Here is a 23,099-nt window from a genome sequence, read left to right as displayed (position 1 = left end):
AATGAGAAGTACATGCTCAAATTCTTCTGAGTACTTAAAGTACTCGTGGTCCATGTTCACGCAAACGTTGTTGTACTTGTATCCTAGGTCAAAAATTACCTTTCACTCTTTATTATTATGGTTTACATTATGTACACAATGGTCTATAAATAGCAAGGTATATAAAAAGCAGGTCTTTGATACACAGGTAGTATTATTAGTACCTGTTATTTTTGTGTCTAAGGGCATATAATAAAGCTGTTGTGCATACTGTATTTAATGGGGGGAAATAGTTGAATTTGTGGAATGACAAAAATATTCCTGGTAGTCAAATTCGAATTGTGATACAGGGATTTATCCACCTCATGTTTTAGATTTGAAGAAATCACACATTCTACTTTTGTCGAGAGGTCCTTTCACTCTGCTCTATACTGAAATAAAAGTACAGGTTTATCTCAAACCTGGCAACCCTGCACTCAACAGCCTGACTTCTCTTATTTGATATGGTCATGGATTGACAGAAAATCTGACCAACTGAATATTGAATCATGATGATGAATGGTCGGTTTAGTGGGCAAGTAGTTGTTTTACCACTAGGTGTCAACATAGCTGATATTATAGATGGTTTGGAGTAGTATGGAGTAGTTATATATAAAGTTATATATTAAAATGCACATTACAAGTATATTATTATTATTATTATTATTATTATTATTATTATTATTATTATTATTATTATATCATTATAAGATAAACTGAGCTGATATAATGAGAAAATATCAGATTTGTTGTAAACTGTAAGCACTCACTAAAGGCATTATTGTCTTTTAGTACAGGAATTCACATACAATTAAAAGGGGGCATCACAATGCACACGCCACTAAACAGCCTCATCATGACCTACATTTTAACATTTTCATTTCTTCAAAAATATCTTATTCAAGTATTAATATCTTTGGTTGATTACAGATTTCGGAGAGTCCCCCCTTGATCAGTACGCTGTGACCTGAACATTTTGTATCAGGGTTCAATTTGTTCTCAGACTTTCGCTTTGAGGAGCCTCCTCCCCTCTGCAAAAGAGGCCTATATTTAGGTGCAGCCACGCTGCAGCGGGGGACACAAAAGTCACTGTGTGTGCGCTGGTGCAAGAGGCTGCTGACTGTGACTGTCCATGAGCGGTAACAGCATTTCCAGCAAATAAAGGAACTAAAAGTGATTATCCGTATCAAGGAGCACACAGGAAGTGTCTTTGGGCTGTTTTGCAAGTTCATGTTGTTTCTGCAAATGAGGTTCTTTTTTTGTGGCACTGTATAGGCTGACTTTGAAATAGGAACTGTGATAAGATGGGGGACAAGAAATATAAAGCACCTCTTGTTGAAGACACAAAGGTGAGAGTGCTTTACGAAACGGAAACGTCATTCGGGCCCGATGACCAAGCTAGTTACCCTTCTGCTGGGACTAACTCCATCTACTCTGCGATTCTAAGCAGAAATGAGGCTGTCAAGGATGCCAAGCGTCTTAAGGGATTTTTGGAACTGCGAGACAAATACGTGAAGAAGAAGGTGGTGTTTGAAGACCCACTGTTCCCTGCAAATGACTCGTCACTCTTCTACAGTCACAAACCCTCCATGAAGTTTGAGTGGAAACGTCCCTCGGTGAGTGCCAGACTTCAGTCTATTTGGTCATCTTTCCTAAAATCCCTGTGCATCTCATCGCTTCCTCACAACACATGGCTGTGGTGTCAAGTGGCAGCAAGTTTGTGGAGGCATATCTCTGGGTTATCACCTTCTGCAATCACAGGCAGCTGACTCTCACGCTGGAGGACGCCCTCTGCCAGTGCTGGGAAACATAGTGGCAACTGAGTGTTGGCTTCACAATTATGTGTTTTTCTGATATACACTTTCACGTTTAATAACCTTACAACACTCTGGCCTTGGAACCAAATGGTTGTGATTCAGCTTTATATTTTTTTTTGCCAAAAGTCCCACTAGGGCTACTTTTACATGTAAACTCTCAGACTCGCAGTACACTTCTGCACTCTGACAGATCCAAACAGTAATAAATCAACACTTAAGTAGCAATATTACCATGTAAAAGTACTCGCTAAAATCACACAAGTACAGAATTGTTATCAGCTAAATTTGCTAACTTTAATATCACAAGTAAGAGTTCTTTCAGAATTTGAGTATTAAATACACAAGGAAATATTATGTATCATAGTATTATAAGAGTAGCATTGCCGTAGCTACTCCTTTATTTAAGGTGGAGCTCTTTAACTCTACTTTATACTATCTGTTAAGGTGAACAATGTATCATATTTTAAAAATGTGATTTGTATTCTTTTCTGTAAAATATGAATCTGTGGTGAACAGTATAAAAATGACACGCAATCCCTCTAAGTTGTATATGATTGATTTGAACATGTATAATAATTATATTAACACACATTTTTTCTATTCATCTCCTAAATTATATATTTTAAATTATATATTTTTTCAATTGCTCACAATGACAAATAGAAATTATTTTGTTTTGACATTTGTGCTCTGCAGTTAACACGATCCAGTGTAACATGAACCTGCAGCTTGATTGCTTTAATGGCTGTTGATAAATGTCTCTTTTTTTCAGCTGAGATTGGTGATACATGAATCCCATCCGGGGGGGTCAGCGGCGGTGCACGCTCTAAATCCGGAACATGAGGCTGCATTTTTTCAGCCTTTAATTATGGTCAATCATGTGATGAGGGGAACAGACACCGCTGTGAATCCCCCGAATGAACACTTCTCATGTTTAGCATATCGTTATCCTCTTTTTCTACGGCTTGAAAGTGTTTTATTTTCAATATTTCAGTGTTTTATTTCAGTTGTTTTTTACTTGATTATCTTGCATTTTTAGGCTGATTCAAAAGGTTTAAAACAGCAGTGGTTGCGAGTCTTTTTGGCTTATGACACCTCTTCATAAATTGTGGCTTTTTTTTTTCTTCTGTGATTGCATCATTTTTATATTTTTTACAGGCATAAAGAGGTAAAAGTATTCAATATTTCACAACAAAAAGGCACAAAAAGAGAGATAAATCTGAAAGAAATAAGCATAATTTGTTAAATATGTTTTGAACATGAAATCCAGCTCCAAAACAGTGTTCTACCGTACGAGCATGAACACATTCATACCTTACTGAAGTCAGCTGAAAACAATAAACCATAATATCCCTTGAATACATAATATAGATGGATGATAACTTGGTAATTTCCCACACAGACACAGTCAATCACTGCCATGACATAGCTAGGATACATAGTTATGAGCTGAGGGCTTCTCTACATTCAGCACAGCATTATCACTACAGAGGGTAGGTCGTGACCAGCCGACCTCCAGCAGCTGCTTCCTCAGAAATATGCAGCGAACGCAGCCCAGAAATTTCTCCAGCTGGCTTTCAGTTTCAGGGTCAAATCCTCATATTGTCAATCATGCCAGGCGTAGATTTGTAAATATGGATTTTAAATGGTTGTGGAGTTCAAATGTTTGCCAATGCCAAAAGTATAATATCTTTAAAAATATAGAATGTACTCTGACTCAACATACAAACTATATTTGAAAGATTATGGTTGATATAAAAAAAGTATCACATGCAGATTCCATGGTATTTCATAAGATTTGAACTTTGATATTGTGCAACACGCTCAGAAATCTTTTCTTTTTTTTGTTGACAGGAAATTTGTGAAAACCCCCAGTTCATCATAGATGGAGCCAACAGGACAGACATCTGTCAAGGAGAATTGGGTAACATTTAAACCATTTCTGCTTTCAAATAAGTGAAGCACTTAAAAACAACATGCTGCCTGCCTTACTGGTAATATGCTTTGGGGTTTTCACTGATTCGTTACACCTCTATATCACCATTTTATGATACACATAATACATGAAAACAATATATCAACAGGACTTTCAGCAAAAAGTTGCAGTTAAAGTCTGCATGGCAGTGCTCCACTAGTTAGGTCCAATAATTTTTTTTCCTTCTAAATGTTCCCATAATGTCCAATATCCCTGTTATGCTGATGACACACAACTTTATATCTCTCTCTATCTATAAAAGCTGAGAGGCAGAGGCTACAGTCAGTATATAGCCTAGCAAGTCCAAGCAAATTAATTAAAAATAAAATATATGTTAGTTATTTTAGACTCTGATAGTAATTTTTTTTGGCCATTTTAACAAGGTCGCAAAATTCATATTTTTTTAATTGGAGAAATATTCCTGACAGTTGAAATGAGAATCAGCCAAATTAGTTCCTGATGTTGGCAACTGACCGCTGTAGCAACATGGCTTTAATCTTTGACAACCTGCCTACTGCACAGACTTGTTTGTTTGGATGGAGTGGTTTCGTAGCTCATGAATCTGCTGCTGACAGGTGACTGCTGGCTGCTTGCTGCCATCGCCTGTCTGACCGTGAACGAGAAACTGCTGTACAGAGTGATTCCCCCAGACCAGAGCTTCACCGACAACTACGCTGGCATCTTCCATTTCCAGGTAAAAGGTGACAGATTGTTGTAACAATTATACCAATCATGAACACAAAATAGCATAATGTCAAATTCATGTATATTTCTACACATTTTCAATGCAATCTGTCTTCTTCCACTCAGTTCTGGCGTTATGGCGAATGGATTGACGTTGTCGTTGACGACCGCATCCCCACCTGCAGGAACCAACTGGTGTTCACCAAATCTTGCAGAAAGAACGAGTTCTGGAGCGCTCTTTTGGAAAAAGCTTATGCCAAGTGAGAGTCTGTTAATGTCCACTGCAAAGTGCACACATTGTCACCTCCGTGATGTTAATTAAGTCGATTGAGATCAGATTTCCTGTCCATCTGCTGCAAAAGTTTGTCATTTCGTCTTGAGTTATTGCAGAAAATACAACGCCTGTGTATATTTAATTGTTTCAGGTGTTTTAAATGCAAATTTACCAAATATTTCCCACACTGGCATCTCTACAAGCATCAAGATAATCCCAGATTATTTAAAAAAACAACAGTTTTTATGATCCAATTTTGAGTTAAGCGTCTTACTAACGTGCATAGTTTTGCAAAGTAGCAACACTAACAGCAACACCACTCCTCCGTCCTCATGTTTCCATAATTGGCTTCAGACACCGAGATCCAGGCCTCGGAGAGAACAGACATGTCAGCGGATTGACCTGAATGATTGGCCCCTCTCTCTCAGGTTGCACGGATCGTATGAGGCACTTAAAGGGGGCAACACTTTGGAAGCCATGGAGGATTTCACAGGAGGAGTCACAGAGTTCTTCGAGTTGTCCGAGGCGCCCAAAGAGATCTATAACATCATGAGGAAGGCCCTGGAGAGAGGCTCGCTGATGGGCTGCTCCATAGATGTGAGTGAAGGGGAAAGTGCACAAAAAAGGGGAAAACACACCGTGCAGAAATGAAAACATTAAGGACGCAAAGCAAGAAAATATGAGTCATATGAGTAACTGTAATATAACCCTATCAATAACCAGCATTATTGATAAATTTCTTTTCCTCCTGCAAATAAATCTGGTTCAATATGAGAAGCTGAATTCAAGTACAATTGATTTTATGATCTCTACTTTTACATCTTTGACTTCATTTCAAGAAAACTAGATTTGAACCATGAACTTTAGGTATGTATGTATGTATGTATATTATATTGTTTTGGCAACATGTATTGCCTCAAAGTCCAGTCCGTGTTTCTTCCTGACTTCTCCCATATCTGTCAGATCTTTTCCGCCACTGAACTGGAGACTCGGACTGAACACGGGCTGGTCAGAGGTCATGCCTACTCCATCATAGGCCTCTCGGAGGTGCAGTAAATCGTCCACTCACTATGAATGCAGATAGATGGTCTGTAGTGATGCTGACAGATTGCTTGTCGTTTCCAGTGTGACGAGGTTGCCAAGGACACCAGAATTCGCTTGATTCGCTTGCGCAATCCCTGGGGTTTGGTGCTGTGGAAGGGACCGTGGAGTGCAAAGTAAAAAAACTTTCATGTAGCCTTTTTATATTATTAAAAAGTAATTACTCGAGCAAAATAAGTATTGTCATATGACCAGGGTGCAGCTAACTCTTTCTTTATGTGGAGATGTAATATAATTGGCTCTTTCCACAGCTCAAAGGAATGGTCGAGCATTTCCACGGCCGACAAGGACAACCTAAAAAAACAGACTGTCGAGGAGAGTGAGTTCTGGTGAGTAAAACCGCTGTGACATTTCCTTCGTCAAAATTTTAATTTTGGCTCGTTGATTAAATAAAATATAGATTTTTTATTTGCACCAAGACTCAACAGTTCTGTTCAGATGGTGTACTCAATCGATAGTCCTGACTGGTTCTTTGCTTTTAATGGTAGCACACACTTTTCTGCCAAGTTATTAGTTATTAAAATGCACGTTAACATTATGTATATATTAATTGTGTCTAGCATTAGCACATTAGCATTCAGCTCAAGCTGAGTCCAAGTTCACCTGAGGCTGGCTAATACAAATCACCCTCAGCCGTGAAGAACTTCTTCTTTTCACCTCCAGGATGTCTTTCGACGATTTCATAAGGAACTTCACAAAGCTGGAGATGTGCAACTTGACCCCCGACACCCTTCATGGTGACGAAAGGCAGAGCTGGACGGTGTCGGTCAACGAGGGTCGCTGGGTGAGAGGCAGCTCTGCTGGCGGCTGCAGGAACTTCCCAAGTAGGCCCATCAGTTTTTATGTCAATATTCATCAGAGTCTGGCTCTGTCCCTTTGTTGCAGATTAACGTTTCGTTGTTTTACAGACACATTCTGGACGAACCCTCAGTATCGGCTGCAACTGTACGAGGAGGACGACGACCAGGAGGACGGGAAGGCGGCCTGTACCGTCGTCGTGGCTCTGATGCAGAAAGGCCGGAGGATGCAGCGCCATCAGGGGGCCAAATTCTTCACAATTGGATTTTCTATCTACGAGGTAGAGACCACATGAAGCCAAAGTCCCCGGATGAACTACAGTTCATGAAGTACAATTCACTCGAAGCTGAACTTTGACTTCTTTGTCTCTGCAGGTGCCGAAGGAGGTATGCTCGTGTTGGAGAAGGAAGTTAGTTTGATGGAGTCAGCATATTCACAGTGTTGACCTATAAGTGTGGTAGTAATGGTATGGTAGTCGGATGTAGGAGTGGAAGTATGTCATTTTGCTTTAATGCTGAGTGTTTTCTGTGTCGCCTACTTTCCTTTTCCCCCCACTAACTGATTCCTGGTCCATCCACAGACGCGTGGACAGAATCAGCACCTGCAGAAGGACTTCTTCCTGTACAACGCCTCCAAAGCTAAATGCAAGACCTACATTAATTTGCGGGAGGTGACGGAGCGTTTCCAGCTGCCTCCAGGGGAGTATGTCATCATCCCCACGACCTTTGAGCCCCATCAAGAGGGAGAGTTCATCCTCAGGGTCTTCTCTGAGAAGCAGAGCACGTCTGAGTAAGGATCACCGAGGGTCGCGCATTATTTTGGGTGCAGCTTGACGTTATTTTAGGGATTGTAAACAGCAAAATTGCAGTCCCAATGTGTCCTAATGTGTGTGTTTTCCTCACAGGGAGGCGGAGAACACAATCGGGTCTGATCAAATTTCGGTAAGTATCAGGATCAAAATATATTTTGATAATTCTGACTGATATTTCAGTGCTGATTTAAAAGGATTAAAAGGGACTAGCTTTCTGTTGCGACATACCTATTGTGTATTATAACAAAATGTCCACTGCAACATACGTTCACACTGCCATATCAGTTTGAATCCCATCATTTTGTAAACTCCAACTGTGTCACATACATATTTCATCAACCTTGTTCTTGAGATCTCTTTGTCTTCTTCCAGTTCACACTGTACTCATCGTTTTTTTCCACCAAGACTAACTAACAGACTCGAAAAGCATTTTCCTCCTTTTCATCTCATTTCATCCTTCTGTCCTTCCTTGTCTTATTGGCCCTCAGCAAGACACGAAAATGAAAGCAAAGGTAATGCTTCCTTGTTGCAATCGTGAGATGGCTTTTAAACTCTAAACCGCTTTCCCCACCGCTGCTCTCCACCACATGTCCGCTGTTATCATATTATAATTATTATTATTATAACTGGTGGTGTAACTACAAATTAACTCTCTCTTTTCTGTTTCTGTTTGTCTTTTATAACCCGTCTCTCCTCTTACTAACTGTTACCCACATGCCAGCCTATTGTATTTGTGTCAGACAGAGCGCGAGCCAACAAAGAAATTGAGCACAGTGGCATTCAGGGGGAAAAGAAGAAGAAACCAAAGGTAATCTTCCTGTTGCAGGAGCCAAAACGTTAAAGGCACGCAGCGACTAGCTCGCAGTGACCTTTGACCTTTTGTCATTTCTGGAGACTGACGGCTGTGAAACGTAATCTCTTGACCAGGTCAAATATCATCACTGGGAATAAAACAATTGGCTTTGAAGCCAAGTGACTACAAGTGGGTCAACGGCACCTGTTTTCCTGTCAGGCCTCAGTGTTTGTCTTTCTCTAATGAGCTCCTCTCCTCTGGTGCTATAAGGAAATGCTTCCTAAATGTAGTTGACAAGATGGGAATATTTATATTTTAATATTCCTTATCACCAAATAAACACTTATAAAGTCTCAAATGTGCTTTAATACTCCATTGCTTTGAAACAATGGAGGTAATCCAAATTTCATAATTCTACTTGGCGAAGACATCCATTTTAACAACATCAAAATATTTTACAAAAACAATAATAGACCAAAAACAGTGACCATTAAACTAAACGGCAGGGTCTACACTTTAAGCTAACTAATCTATCAAAAAAATAATGTAATCAAACTGTAGAAAAAGTAAACACAAGATAAAGTAGTCCTACTAAAAGCTAAAGCCAAGCTGAGCCTTGTCTGAATATGATAATCCCCTAAAAATTAACGCTGTCACACACTTCAAACTAATCTCTCTTCCTTGTTGTTCCAAACTAATCTTGTTCCTTCAGCACAAATTAGCCGAACCTGAGGAGACCGAAGAGGAAAAACAGTTCAGAGCCATTTACCAGCAGATTGCTGGTGAGGTGAGTACAGAGAGGCGAGAGGACGAGGATTACACAGCGCAGGTGTGGATGTCAGAGTTTAAAAACGCTATGCGACAACGTGTTCCTCCCTCCATCAGGACATGCAGATCTGTGCCAACGAACTCATGATGGTCATGAGGAACGTACTCGCCAAACGTGAGGACACTGGGAAGATTACGATCCTCATTACACAGTCGGTGTCATGTGATCCACCATGTGGAGCTGAAAATGATTCTTTTTCCACAGATAATGAAATCAAAACAGAGGGGTTCAGCCTTGAGACATGTCGGAGTATGATCGCCTTGATGGATGTATCCTTTCAGTTGGCTGTTGGTGCATGAACGGGCAATTAATCATCTTCAGTTGCTCAGTGGAGTTGCCGAAAATAAATCACTGATTACAATAAAATGGACAATGAAAAATTCCTTGATATATAATATTTTTTTTGATAAAAAAAACACCAAAGTAAGGAACCGCTACTGCAACAAAAATCAAATGCTACATTTAAACTGGCTTCACTGGCTGCGTTGGTTTTTCTATAAGTGACTCCCTCAGACTGATGGGACGGGAAAGCTGAACCTGCAGGAGTTCAAACACTTGTGGAAAAAGATTAAGGCGTGGCAGGTAGGACCTCGTAACCGCAGAGCATCTGCTCGTCTAACAAACGTCTGATTGCCCATCTCCTCGTCTGTTTCCAGCTGATCTTCAAACGATACGATAAGGACAAATCAGGCTCCATCAGCAGTTTTGAGATGAGGAACGCCGTTAATGACGCAGGTGAGCAGCAAGAAGGAAATGATAATAAAACCATGCAATTCCCAGCTTAGTCCCAACTTCTGTAACATGGTATTACCCGTTGACCATGAACTGTGTCCTCTCCACATGAAGGGTTTCACCTCAACAAGCAGCTCTATGACATCATAGCCATGCGTTACGCAGACGAGCACCTCAACATCAACTTTGACAGTTACATCTGCTGTTTTGTGAGACTAGAGGGCATGTTCAGTAAGTACACGCCACGGCTGAGCTTTCTCATTACTTTACCTCATTCTTTTACCTATTAATCGTAAGAAGTGATTTTAACTGAATCAATGCAAATACACAATTTACACTTATTGATAAATCCTTCCAGGGCCACATGTAACTCCACTAAATGCATCCTTGCCCGGCATCGGTTCCAAGATTTTATTCAGAGATGGATGACGGCTGATTGTTGTGTCTTTTGCAGGAGCTTTTAATGCTTTTGACAAAGACGGAGATGGAATCATCAAACTCAATGTCCTGGAGGTAAGACCGTTTTAGTACATCATGATATTCTGTGCCCTTTGCTAGCTTTTAACCATATCTCACAAACTTGACATGATTATTTTTTGAGGTTGCACTGTGAGGTTCTGCTGTTAGATTACATTACAATGTAACATGTAGTTTCCTGGCCACTCTGGTAAGTATCCTTCCGAACAGAAACCCTTTATGCTCATGTGTCTTTTGTCTCTCTCCCCAGTGGCTTCAGCTGACCATGTATTCTTAAGTGCACCTTCTTGACCACTGATGTAGCTGCAGACAGTCGGAGCTCACGTTTGATGACTCATCCTCCGCAGCATCTGACTTGTTTCGGCACAGATTTTGTGATTACAACAAAGTCTCCGTGTCACAAATTAAGGTTTTTTTTCAATGATTGCTCCAGTTTTTATGTGAAATTATACATTTCTACCATCACTCAAACTATGATGAGGAATGAATTTGTTTATTTTTTTTAAAGGGAAGTTGCACCATCTTTTATGTGGATGTCCAACCAGTATTGATATAAATTTAATGTTGAGGCAATAAATTCCTCAGTGCACGCTAGTTTGACTGAGTTTGCTGCAGAATTGGTTGTTTTTCCTGCATCCAGTGACTTGTTGAACTCGGGGAAGAACTCGAGGCTATTTGGATTTCTAGTCTCTCTGGGTAGCATTGGCGTGTGCATGCTCTCGATGCTGCCACCAAAACATACTAAGTTCATCACTGAGTCCCAAGTGGACATTTGATCCAAATTCGAAGAGATTTGCACAAGGACGATGATCATGATACATCAGTATTTGACATGAAGCACCAATGGGTGGAGAACAAAGCAGGGAAGTAGCGCTGACCTTTGTTGCTGAAGTCATGTTGTGAAGAATATTTGGTTAATAGTGCAAACTAGGAGTATCAGTGCACAGGTTTTAAAATCCTTTAGATAAATACTGAATGTACTCTATATTGTCTTTAAAATATAGGGTGTAGACAGTACATTTTGTATTTTTTTTATTGCTGTACACATACAGTAGGTATTAAACACAAATCAAATACACACTGTACAGTATGAACATACAAAACATAATGTGATTTTAAAATAGTATTCTAAGACGTTACTTCCTGGACTTTCATCACTTTGATTGAACAAAACAAGAGTTTTCAAAGCGATACAAGGGACAACTACATGTCTGAGAATAACGCTCTGCAGAAGAAGTAAATGTAAGTAATTAAGTTATAAATTAAAAGATGGTTAACTTTTTGCAATGGTGCATTACTTATTTTTATAACCAAACCTCAGTCAACACAAGGAATTAACTTATACGTTTTCAAGTGTAAAAGGAAGTTAATCAGGATACAAAATCACTGTAATGTGTAAAATAAAACATTTCAGACTCGAAAAAGAGAAAACTGATTTAAAGCAGGCGGGTAGAGATTTTATTCTTTATACAGAAAGTACAGGTTGCTAAATATTAGCCTGTGGTTTTAAAACCTAGGAGTTACTTGCCAAACTGCACTGTATGAATAATACAGTGTACCAGCAAGTTAAGCCTATTTATTCTGACTGTGCCCTTGCCATATATGCATATCCCTTCCACACTGACTTGAGGACAATCTTAGTAATAAAATTCTCAACACCTTGAGAAAGGATTTGAACACCCTCCTGTTAATCCTCAGAGCTCTGACACGCCAAAAACTATCCTTAATATCTGAGATTGTGGAGACATTTCTGACACATGCACATCGTGTATACATCATAATCTGTTAATAGGTGGTAGGGAGCACTAAAGTACATGTGAAACAATTTTAAAAAGCCTTCAGTTTTGTGGAGCGTCACGGAGTCTGATAAACTGGTGTAGAGATAGAAAAAAGTGAGCTTGTCAGTCCTCTGTAGCTCCTCATCGCTGTTTGACGCCAGCGGCCCAAGGTTACATTGGCCAGCAATAACATAACACACCCGGATATGTGACCAAACTGTTGGTGGTTGAGTCACATTGTGGTTCTTGTAGGTGACAAGTTTTTAACAAGGAAGAAGAATGCTTGGAGTAAAGACAATATCTGTGGTTCTGTTGCATCAATTATTATCCAAACAGACGGCGTCACAAACACACCAATAATAGGAAATGTATGGAGAATAAAACCAAAAATCCTGAAAGGCCGATTAGTTGTAATGAATGCAACTCGAGCCTCATCGGCTACTTCACCTCACCACAGCTGTTGTCAGGGCTGCACTTTACTGTCGTTGTCCACGTGACCCTGCATGTGTTCAGGCAGCTTCTGCAGGAAAGATACAAGCGAGACTGAGGAACTGTTCTCATCCCGTCTCATCCAAACTCTTACACTTCGCTAATGAAGCGATGTGAATGTTGTTGTAAATCAGATGGCGTCGGTTCATTACCTGCCGAATAGACTGCTGTGTGCCAAAAAATGCCTTGCAGCCTCTCCAGCGGCATTTGACCGCCTCCTGGTTGGGGTTGCTGTGATCTCTGACGAGGTGCTGCAGAAGATGCTCCACGAGGCCGAAGATCAGAGAACAATTCTGCCACTGAACAGAAGGAGAAGATATCACAAATCATATCATCATTTCATATTTTCAAGAAGCAGCATGTTGGTGGATCACCTTGAAGGCACAGGTTACATCTAAATCATAGACAGTATATCATATTATTATACTCTGAAAGTTTCATTCTCATAGTGACATTGAGTCGTTACCCAGCAGCGGTAATTCTTCATCAAGTTGAGCTTCACAGCTTGAACACTGCCATCATAACAGCCTGTATAGACCTGCGTGGGACAAACATAGTTAGATACATAGTTCAACAATATCCATCCATCTTTTCCAGAATTAATCGCTGTTGTGTAATTGATTCAAAATGTAAAAAAAAGACTGGTTTCAGATCACGTACCACACTCTTATGTACGGCCATGCACATCACCATGTCACTGTGACCCCCATACACCTGCAGGCGGTCATGGGACTGGAAAGAAAAACAGAGTTCATATAACTATTAACTGTAATATTAAGATGATTCACCTGATGCACAAGAAGAGAGACACAAGATTAAGCTGAAATACACAACATAAATCAACATGTATACATTCTGGAAGCACACTTCATTCTAATATTGCATGATAAATACCTGCAGCTCATATACGCGGACCAGTTTATCCAGACAGGCAGTCACCATCACTTTCCCCAAAATGACTATTGATGTGACGGCATGTGCGTGACCCTTGTAGATACGAACCAACTCACCCGTCTGCAAATCAAAGATGGACGACAAAAATAACAATGGTAAATAAATTACTGCAAAAAAGTACTGCAAAGTTCAGATGAATAGATTTGTGACGTTAAAAAGGCATCGAAGCAAACTGTAAGTGCCTGCCCATCGATACTCGTATATTATTTAAAATCCTAGGACTCTTTAAAGCCTCAGTAATACTTTCCGCAAGGAAGGACGCCTCGACGTAACTGACATTCCCATCCCTCACGGATGCAGCAATCATAAATCACACCCAACACTTACGTGGATATTGTGGGCATGAACAGATGTGTCACTGGAGCCGGTGAAGACCAGGTCATTCACCACCTGAAACCAAAGGGAATATAATTCAGTACAGGGCTTAGGGGCTGTCAATGGATATTTAAATGTTTAATATATATTTTAATAGTACAGAAACAAAACAAAAAACATTTGGAATTGAAAATCTATATTTGATTGTGGGGGGAAAAGCAGCATTAGTGCTACTACTATGTGTTTTTAGAAAATATATTCAAACGGCAAGTTTGGCACCTGATGTAATAATCTCTTAGAATTCATGTAATAGAAGAACTGAGCTTTTTAAACCAAAAATCTGTCCAAATACAGCAATTTATTGAAAAGGAATAAAGTATTTCCAAGATGTAAATGTCATGTTTAGTCGCTTTAGATGTTTGAGAAGCATCTCCTAGTGTCAACATCTGGATTTCTCCTCATCTGGACAAAAAATATTTATACGTTTCCAGAAGTGGATTAACTTCCATACCTTCATACAGAGGACAGTCTTGGTGTGACCCTCCAGCGTGCGCAGCAGCAGGCCACTCTTGGCGTCTCGTACGCTGATGCTGCTGTCGTAGGAGCCGACCAGCAGCACTCGGCGGGCGCCCTCCTGTGATGTACCCAGACAGCTCACACCTCGCGGGCCATGGCACTCGAACACATCCATGTGCTTCAACGTCTAACGAAGAGAGATCAGGATGAGGTTGAAGACAAATATGAGAGAGGGAGATTTCATTTAAACTACATAAACTCACTAAAATAAACCTAGTTTTGATGGTCGTCTTATTCAGGTTACAACACACGTGTTTTACCATGAAAGCATAATAAATACACACCGCTGGTACTGACATCGTGAGCTACTTCCCCTGTATTATAATCCTTTCACTTACCTTTAAGTCACAGCTAGCCACTGATCCATTGGCGAGTCCAGCATACAGGATATGCCAGGAAATGTGCATACACAACACTCGGTCCGATAGAGAGACCTGCTCCAGACACTTGGTGGTCTAGAGGTGAGAGGAGAAAAGAAAGAGAAATTAAAACCAACCTCAAACTAATTAATGATTAATTCTAATCAGTTCAACCTTGAGTTCAAATGGACGTTTCTGCCAAATTCCCTCCAGGTCTTGCTGAGATATCATGGACAGACAACGGGAAAACACAACGGAGGCATAAAAATGCAAAACAGAAGGCAGGAGTCAATCCTATGCTTACAGAAGTGGGTGTGTAATTTAAAGTAAGATGGTTAAAAACCCATGAGCAATTCTACAAGTAAATTACAACTTCTGGGTATTGCACTAAAAGCCTACCTACAACAGTAAAGCTGCTCTTTCTTGGATGAAAAAACAGATGGCTAACATCAACCAAATAAACAATTGCCTGTCTAGTATGGGTTGACACACCACACACAAATCACAAGGGGAAATGAGTATCACAATATGGCGTGTGCGCCGGTTTGGTACCTTTATGCTGAAACAGCGGATAGTCTGATCACTTGATCCGGTGTAGAGGCGTGCTGGCACGTTGGAGGAGGAGGACACCAGCAGACAGTTGACTTTGTTGGTGTGACCCTCAAACACTGCTTGGCACTCCCTGCTCTGGATACACAGACATCATTGGTGTTATTATTTCACAGATTATAATTGAATGGATCCGCTGTCTTTACTGCTTGGTGTGCAAACGAGGTATATAAAGTCATATATATTTTTCATATATAATGATATATTATTTCATGTGTTAAAAGCAGAAAACGATCAGTCTGTGTGATACAGAGGGATTGTTTTAATTGATTATATTCACTTATTGTCCGAGGAAGGAAACAGCAGAGGTCGTATTAACCCTTATATATGTGATTTTCACAATTTTTGAAAAACAATCTGAAGGTTGGAGCATATCTGTGAACACACAGAATGGAAAGCTAGCAGACTGTGAGGAGATATTCAACGAATTGGACAAAAAGTCTATTGGATTTAAACACGCCTAGGCTATGTTTTATAAATAAATAAAATAAAAATGTAGTAATAGATTATATATTAAGGTTGCCACCACAGGTCAGCAGGTTTAAATGACATCAAAAGGTTGAAATGTTGGAGCGTGATCAACATACCTTCAGACTGTAGGCCCGCGCCGTGTTGTCCCCTGAACACGTGTACAACAGGCCCTCGTGAATATGGAGGCCATGGACGGGCCCTTTGTGATTCAAAAAAGCTCCCACGGACGGCTCCTCATCCTCGACAATGTCAACACACTCTGAAATAAACAGTAATCACGGTGTTAGCGTCCCATCATTGCATCCAAACTGGTCATGTGACGCTTAATGCAAGCAGGAGAAACAACCCTCACCTGGAGCACTGGCATCTTTCACTGGCACTGGTGTCTTCTGAACTATTCTGAGTGGTCAAGAAACAGAAGTCGGTCATATTCACACTCACAAGTAATGCTCATAATGTTCACGATTCAACACCAGATGTAATCTCACCTCTGAACATCATTTTGCTGACGCGTCTGTGTGCTTGAAGCAGTGAACTCCACATTGACAGACTGCTGAGGAGGCTCTTGGTGGACTGGAACATTAGAAGCGTCCTCACTGTCCGACTCATCGATATCAATGACAACCAGGTCGGAGGGCTCCATCATTTCGACAGAGGCGTCACTGACGTTCCCTCCATCCTTGTCTGGTGGTGCAGCAGACGCACTTTGACCGCTTTTGGGGTCGACGGTAGAGACCGACTTGGTTGCGGCCTTCAATTTTTCTTTAATTTTTTCAATGCAGAGATTTCTTCTCACCTCTTCCTCAGAATCACTGTCGGCTAACGTCACCGTCTCCGGCCTGGCGGAGGATTCAGTTAAAAGATTTGTTTTTGGTGATGTAGCGCACTCTGGTGTAAGTTGTTTGAGAGCCGTTACAGCAGTTGAAGGAGCAGCCAAGCATGGTGACGGGGGCAGGAGCGATGGGAGCAAATCGGAGGGAAGCACGGGTTGCTGAAGTGTATCAGAGTTACCGGAGACTGTTTTTGCCAATTGACTGGCCTGTCCAGCTACTGATTGTTGAACGATTTCCTGCTTTACTGACATGGTTGGCAACGCAATGGGGCTATTGGAAGGTGTTCGGTGTGAAGGAGATGGTTGCTGGCTGAAGGAAGTGGGGAAGGCACTGGGGAAAGGAAGGGGAGAGTGTCTTGGCTGCACAGCAGCGAGAGCTCCTGCTGATGAGGTGGTGGCTTTCTCTGCTCCCGTGTATCCTCCTTAAAGAGGTTAAGGAAGGAAAGGGTAAACTTTTTGTTGTTACATATGAAGTCATTTCTTGTAAAAATGTAAATGTACTGTACCTTGCATCCCTTGCAGGATTTCAATGCGCTGGGTTCTCAGACTGTTGACCTCAGCAGTAATCTATTAAAGCAGGAAAAACAATTTAATGTAAACTCATAAAAAGACACCCAAGGAATATGAAAAAAACAAGCAAACGTGCGTCTTCATACCTGCTGTCTCATTAGCATGAGTCTCTGGACTTCTGTGTAGGCAGCTTGCAAGGTACTGCGGGCCTGGACTAGAGTCTGGTCCAAGTCCTGCAATGAGTGGCTCAGCTCATCCTCCCTCAGAGACACAGCCAACAGCTGGTCCATTGGGCCCTGGTCTGTTGGGCAGGAAAACTCAATGATCTTTATTGCATAACTTTTTTGTGTTGATGTGACGACCTGACTGGGATCATAACGTCTGAATAAATGCATGGTCCCGGGTCAGTGCAGAGGCCTACCCTTTTCTTTTGTGATGTGCATATATTTATACATCTACTATAAAAAGATAATGCCTAAAAGACTATGTTAAAATTAAATATTATGGAACTTAAAAATAAAGCAACCGACTGAATCACAATTACCTTTGTTTGGCTTTGTTTTCTTCTTTTTTCCACTTGGCTCCTTATCAGAAATGCCACCATGCTGTTAGAACACACAATAAGGAAATACCAACATAAAAATGAATCAGCTGGATGTTTCAGCTAGCACTACACATAGCACCAACGTTAACTACTCACCGTCTTACGCTTCTTCTTGGTGGCAGAACTGTTGGCTCCCGAGTCTCCATACACATCCTCCAAGTTCCCCTCCACCTTCACAAAGACAGCTCCAGCCGTCTGTCTGCTGTAGCGTTCCTGCGCGGCATCAAGCTGCTCCAAAGGCTCCGGCGTCCGAGGATCGGACTGCGTTTCTGCGCGGGAGTCGTCACGTGTTGTGTTCTGGAGCGGAGGACGTAGTTCGGTCCGACGTGCACCTGAAGGACCGTCTGCCATCGACTCCCAGTGGAATCCTTCCGACAGAGTCGTGTCAATCTCCTGTGTCGAGCTTTCTTTGCCAGATGGAGGGTTTGTCAACTCAATTCCAAACCTGTTACGACACAGAATTAAAACAACAGATTTAAAACTGGAACATTTACATTCAGACAAAGACCAAAAAATTGGTAGTTTAAAATAAAGAAAAATGTTTACCTGGGCATGCCTTTGCCCGTCTCCTGCTTCTTTCTTTTCATCTCAGTATACATCTCCCTCCAGTTTGGCTTGTTCTTGGCCCCTGATAAGCTGAACAATTTACTCATGGTTGCTGTAGACTCGGCCTCTTTCCCACCCTGAACGTTAGCTGATCTGTGGGCAATTCGAACCTTGCGGGCGATATTCACGTTGGGCTCCGAGGATGCGCTCAAACATTGGCTGTCGAGGGGCCCCTGAGACTCTTGCTCCCCGCTGTTACTTAAAAGCACTGAGCTCTTCTCCCACTGCTTCGTCGTTCCTTGTGTTCTTTGCTTCGGTCCATGAGGAGCAATATCGGAAGGACAACTGCCAGAATTGGGCGTAGAAGCTGGGATGTCGACCTGTGAGGATGGCACAGTAGCTGCAGCAGAGGTGGCGCGTAATGAAGCCTCCTTGTCACGCTTCTCAGAGGAGCCCCCCGTCGGCTGCTCTTTCTCAGCTCCAGCTTGTTGCGTGGTGCTAGGATCAGCCACCCGGAGACCCGCATCGCCGTTCTGCTTGCGGGCCTCGCGGTCAGCTCTACACGGCTCTCTCACACCAAGCGCTCTCCTGATTTGCCGCAGCATCGTTCTGACGTCGACATCCCGTACGGGAGTCGCGTTGGCGGATCCGATTGCTGGAGCAGGATGCGCTGAAGTTGATGGTCCTGGCTTGGGAGGTGGCGTACTCTCACTCTGGCCATGACCAAAGATGATGGCTCCGTTATGAGGAAGGTGATCACTGGTGAATTCTGCATCGTACTGCTTGTCATAGTAGTTATTGCGGTTGGCGGTATAGCATGGTTGACCTGGCTTTTTGGTGATACCTTCTTTGGTGTTGCATGGTTTTCTAACATGTCTGGCTGTTGGCGAGCTCTCAATTTTGACAGAAAAGTTGTCATCATACTCCAGCTGCTGAGCCGATTGTGTGAACTGGTCCCGAACAGTACTTTCTTGTTTGTAGGTTTCCCGTTGCCGTGTCCTCATATCCCATTGTTTGGATATTTCCAGTTTCATTTCTTTTTTCAGTTTTTTTTCCTGCAGCTTATCTACACACGTCTGACCAGCTGCCATCTGTTTCTTTTTTTCCTTTCTCCATGCTTTCTGTCTGTAATGGAGGAAAATGCAGTTATTCAAAGATAGTACATTGTGCAAAAATAAATAAATGCAAACAGATAAACTGGTAAAATCATTACTCCGCTCTTTTGAGGGTCTTGTGTCTCTGCATGATTTGGCCCATGGCCTCTTCGCCCAAAGTCTTTAACAGAGGGATGGGCTTTATTTTTGTTTCGATCATTATCTTGAACTTGGCTTTGTGTTGAGGGGTGGAGATGTGCCGAGCATACTCTTTTAAACCCATGGAGGATGCCTTACACGCCTGACATTCGTGAATTGATTGCCTGTTAACATAACAACAAACACATTTTTTTGTCAGATATGCGTACACATCAGAGTAGCTGCTTAAATGTAGTGCAACACCCGAGGTCCAGTACAATACCAAAATAATGTGTTTTTATACCTTACTTTAAGAAATATATGACTTGAATGCAAGCATCTGGACAAGAACTTAGTGTAAACAAAATAAGATCTCTGTGCTACGAACATATTATTTCAGGTAGCAGAAAGTATTAAGATTCAACACCCAGCTGAAGGGAATACTGCAGAAGAACGTGTAGGTGTCACCCCTCTTTTCCCAGATCATACTAAAGCCTCCGACCATAATGGCTGATCAAGTGTGTTATATGTGTTTGTTTACTGGTGTCATTTTTTGCAATCCTCATGAAAAATGATCAATTAGAAGAGAAACATCACTCACTCTCCCAACACTGACTCCAGCTGTTTGTGATGCAGCATGCCATGCTCATGCTCTTGGAGTTGCTGTGGTTGAGAGACACATTTTAAAAGGTTATAGATCATCTGGAAGGGCTGTTCATTGTGGGGAAAAAAATCCCCACACTAGCCAGTCTTAGTAAAGTTAGAACCACTTACATGTTTCGTACAAGACCTGCGACACACAACACAGTAGACGTGTTGCGTCGGCGTGGATGTTTTAGTCGTGCTGTTCGTAGGCGCAGGGGTTTTACCCTTTTTATGTCGCGGGGCCTTTGCCATTTCTGAACGGCTAAAATAGGAACAGGCGAAACAAGCATACCGTATGCAAGCGTTTAAATATAAAGCCCCAACTGCAGTGTCTCACCAGCATCACATCACCACAGACAGGATACACACTGTTGATATTACGTCATGTCGGCATTAAGGTGAATTCTGTACGATTTATAAACAACATGAACCTGCAGTCACTGCGTGTGAAATCATTAACAGCACCACAACGTGGTTAACTCAGAAGTAGCCAGCGTTAGCAAGACTAACGTTAACCGGTTAAACTCACACACGCCGCGGGCCAAAGTTTACTGCATTTAAGTACAACTGGTAACGGATTGTATTGTTAAACATGACGTATAAACTGTAAATATACCATAATTACCGGAAACATTTCACATGGCAACACAACGCGAATGCAGCTCGGGCGCCATGTTTGCTTACGTAAAAGGCACGTAAAGTGTACGTCGTACGCTGGAGCGGCGCGCGGGTCTCCGTAGATCGACAAAAGATGGGGATGAGCGCGAGCGCGGCGCGTTTGCGACGATGTCCGCCCGCGAACATGCTTTACAGCTCTAATGAGCCGCGGGGGCCGTTTCCGTGGGGTTCCGTGCGGAAGAGGAATGTATTTTTCTTGACAACAAGAAAGCGGGTTGTTAGCTGTTAACGGCACATACATATATGGTTTACAGTTGCGTCAACTGACTGAAAGATACTAGTTAAAATGTGTAACGGCTGTGTGCAGAAAGAATACCCGGACCGGGTAAGTTAACTTAAATATTCCTGACGCACATAACCAGTAAACCAGTAAATGTATAGTTGGCGAGCCGCGAGTAACACTAATAATGTATTGGAATTGGGTTAACCGGGCACCTCAAACGACGATGCCCTGCTATAAACGCCCAGCGTTTACATGTGGTTTGTGATATTTCCTGCTTAGGGGAACACTTGTCTGGAGAACGGCTCCTACCTGATGAACTACCGGTGCTGCGCCAACTGCAGTCAGAGGGACTTCGTGCTGATCACCAACAAGACCACAGAGGACGAAGATGGAGAGGAGATCGTCACGTACGACCGTAAGTCACCCTTCTTGTGCTGTTGACGCATTTTGACTAACCACTTTTCATTGTAGTGGAGAAAACAACAACAACAACAACAACAACAACAACCTTCAGATAGTTCAATAAATGATCAATGCTGTTTTCCAGAATTGACCAGTTCTTTCTAAGGTGTAACCTTATTTCTGATGCATGCAGGGATATTTTAGATAATACTGTGCTTGGTGGCAACAGTTAATGGGGAAATGCTAAGTCCTGTTTCAACATGCCATGGTATGTAGATGTTTTCCCCTAGTTTGGTGTGGAAGAATTTGTCTGGCCTCCTGCACATAGCCCAGATATCTCCCCTTTCAACACATTTAGGATCATCAGCTGTGAGCCAGTCCTCACCAGCCAGTGCCTGATCTCACTAATGCTCTTTTAGCTAGAACAGGTCCAAAATCCCTGTGGCCATTTTTAAAATCTTGTGTTGAGCCTTCAACGAAGGGCGGGGCTGTTTGTAGCAGCATATTAAGGTGTCTGAATTTCTCCTTTAAAAGAATTGAGATAATATTTACTCCTCATGCCAGTGGTAATACTCCCAACATTTAATCTACAGCATGTTTAAAAAAATAATCCACTAATGTCTCATTTCCTTTTCCAGATGTTTGCAAAAATTGTGACCATGTCATCGCCAGGCATGAATACACTTTCTCCGTTGTTGATGAATACCAGGTAAAGTATCTCCAGCTCTCTTTCAGCAGTATTCATGGTTAGTTGTGTAGTTTTGAATGTGTATTTAAAGTCTGTTCCGTGTTGTCCAGGAGTACACCATGCTCTGCATGCTGTGTGGAAAGGCAGAGGACTCCATCAGCGTGTTACCAGATGACCCCAGACAGTGTGCACCCCTCTTCTAGACCTCAAACCTGCAGATTCACTTGAGTGTCTGTCAACACCACGGACGTGCTGCTGACCTGTGGGTTCCAACCCCTCCTTTTTTTAAAATCATGCATTCAAGATTTTTAAGTACACCACATTTTAAGTCCTCAGTTTATACACACTACTGTGTGCTGATATGAGTTGAGTAGTACATATAACTTTTATATTATTCTCCATGGCAAAAACAAATATTCTGTATGTGAAAAGAAAATGTACTTGTAAATAAACTTGTTTACTATTAACAATTCTGCATTTTTCAGGTCCTTTTTTATTAGCCAAAAATAGCTTTACTTTTTTTTAATTATATCTCATGAACCAGTTTCGTTTTTTAATGATTAAAAAAAAAGAAATCTATCTAGAAATGTATCAAGCATATATGGTTGAAAGTTATTTATTTTGCCATGGCCTACAATGAGTTTGGAGTGTTTTGATTATGTTAAGCTCTGAGCCACAGGCTTCATAGTTATTAAAGTTTTTGTTTAAGTGTTTAAGATTTAAACGAGAATTAACCTTCAAACATGTTGTAACTTCCTGTCGATTACTGCTGTTAAATTAAACGGGGACCACAACAGATGGAGGAGCCTTCGTTTCACTGCTATCATCTGGGACGCCAGCATTCAGTCACCACCTCGTCAGCAGTCTCTTGTGCTTACA

General features: G+C 41.6%; 3 protein-coding genes across 5 annotated transcripts; 2 read left to right on the top strand and 1 right to left on the bottom strand.

Annotated features, from left to right (window-relative positions):
* The first annotated feature begins 1,113 nt into the window (after window positions 1-1,113).
* Window positions 1,114-10,926, top strand: capn3b (calpain 3b). Of its 3 annotated transcripts, XM_084030138.1 has the most exons (23): window positions 1,114-1,634; window positions 3,690-3,759; window positions 4,386-4,504; window positions 4,621-4,754; window positions 5,197-5,365; window positions 5,732-5,815; window positions 5,894-5,985; window positions 6,121-6,198; window positions 6,533-6,693; window positions 6,778-6,947; window positions 7,042-7,053; window positions 7,248-7,456; window positions 7,572-7,608; window positions 7,967-7,990; window positions 8,200-8,286; window positions 8,984-9,058; window positions 9,157-9,214; window positions 9,305-9,369; window positions 9,614-9,682; window positions 9,757-9,835; window positions 9,947-10,063; window positions 10,287-10,345; window positions 10,560-10,926. In XM_084030138.1, exons 1-23 carry the CDS (start codon window positions 1,323-1,325, stop codon window positions 10,584-10,586), a joined length of 2,307 nt encoding a protein of 768 aa, XP_083886264.1. In that variant the 5' UTR covers window positions 1,114-1,322; the 3' UTR covers window positions 10,587-10,926. The 3 variants fall into 3 exon arrangements, with proteins under 3 accessions (XP_083886264.1, XP_083886265.1, XP_083886263.1); XM_084030139.1 differs by lacking the exon at window positions 7,967-7,990; XM_084030137.1 differs by having other exon boundaries at window positions 9,157-9,369.
* A 133-nt stretch (window positions 10,927-11,059) lies between these two features.
* znf106b (zinc finger protein 106b) lies at window positions 11,060-20,936 on the bottom strand. Its single transcript, XM_084030130.1, has 21 exons — window positions 20,855-20,936; window positions 20,359-20,491; window positions 20,186-20,247; window positions 19,566-19,769; window positions 18,353-19,477; window positions 17,903-18,251; window positions 17,747-17,807; window positions 17,349-17,503; window positions 17,199-17,259; window positions 16,349-17,114; window positions 16,213-16,259; window positions 15,977-16,119; window positions 15,333-15,467; window positions 14,760-14,876; window positions 14,357-14,548; window positions 13,858-13,920; window positions 13,471-13,590; window positions 13,237-13,308; window positions 13,043-13,114; window positions 12,729-12,875; window positions 11,060-12,607 (listed from the first exon to the last, which is right to left on the bottom strand). Exons 2-21 carry the CDS (start codon window positions 20,479-20,481, stop codon window positions 12,551-12,553), a joined length of 4,071 nt encoding a protein of 1,356 aa, XP_083886256.1. The 5' UTR covers window positions 20,482-20,491; window positions 20,855-20,936; the 3' UTR covers window positions 11,060-12,550.
* A 139-nt stretch (window positions 20,937-21,075) lies between these two features.
* churc1 (churchill domain containing 1) lies at window positions 21,076-22,690 on the top strand. Its single transcript, XM_084030892.1, has 4 exons — window positions 21,076-21,232; window positions 21,410-21,545; window positions 22,171-22,241; window positions 22,331-22,690. The coding sequence occupies exons 1-4, from the start codon at window positions 21,194-21,196 to the stop codon at window positions 22,421-22,423; spliced, it is 339 nt and encodes a 112-aa protein (XP_083887018.1). The 5' UTR covers window positions 21,076-21,193; the 3' UTR covers window positions 22,424-22,690.
* The last annotated feature ends 409 nt before the right edge of the window (window positions 22,691-23,099 follow it).

Source organism: Eutrigla gurnardus (genome assembly GCF_963514095.1).
Source record: "Eutrigla gurnardus genome assembly, chromosome: 16".
Taxonomy (NCBI): Eukaryota; Metazoa; Chordata; class Actinopteri; order Perciformes; family Triglidae; genus Eutrigla; species Eutrigla gurnardus.
The sequence above is the reverse complement of the archived record's forward strand: the minus strand, read 5'-3'. Positions and strand labels throughout refer to the sequence as shown.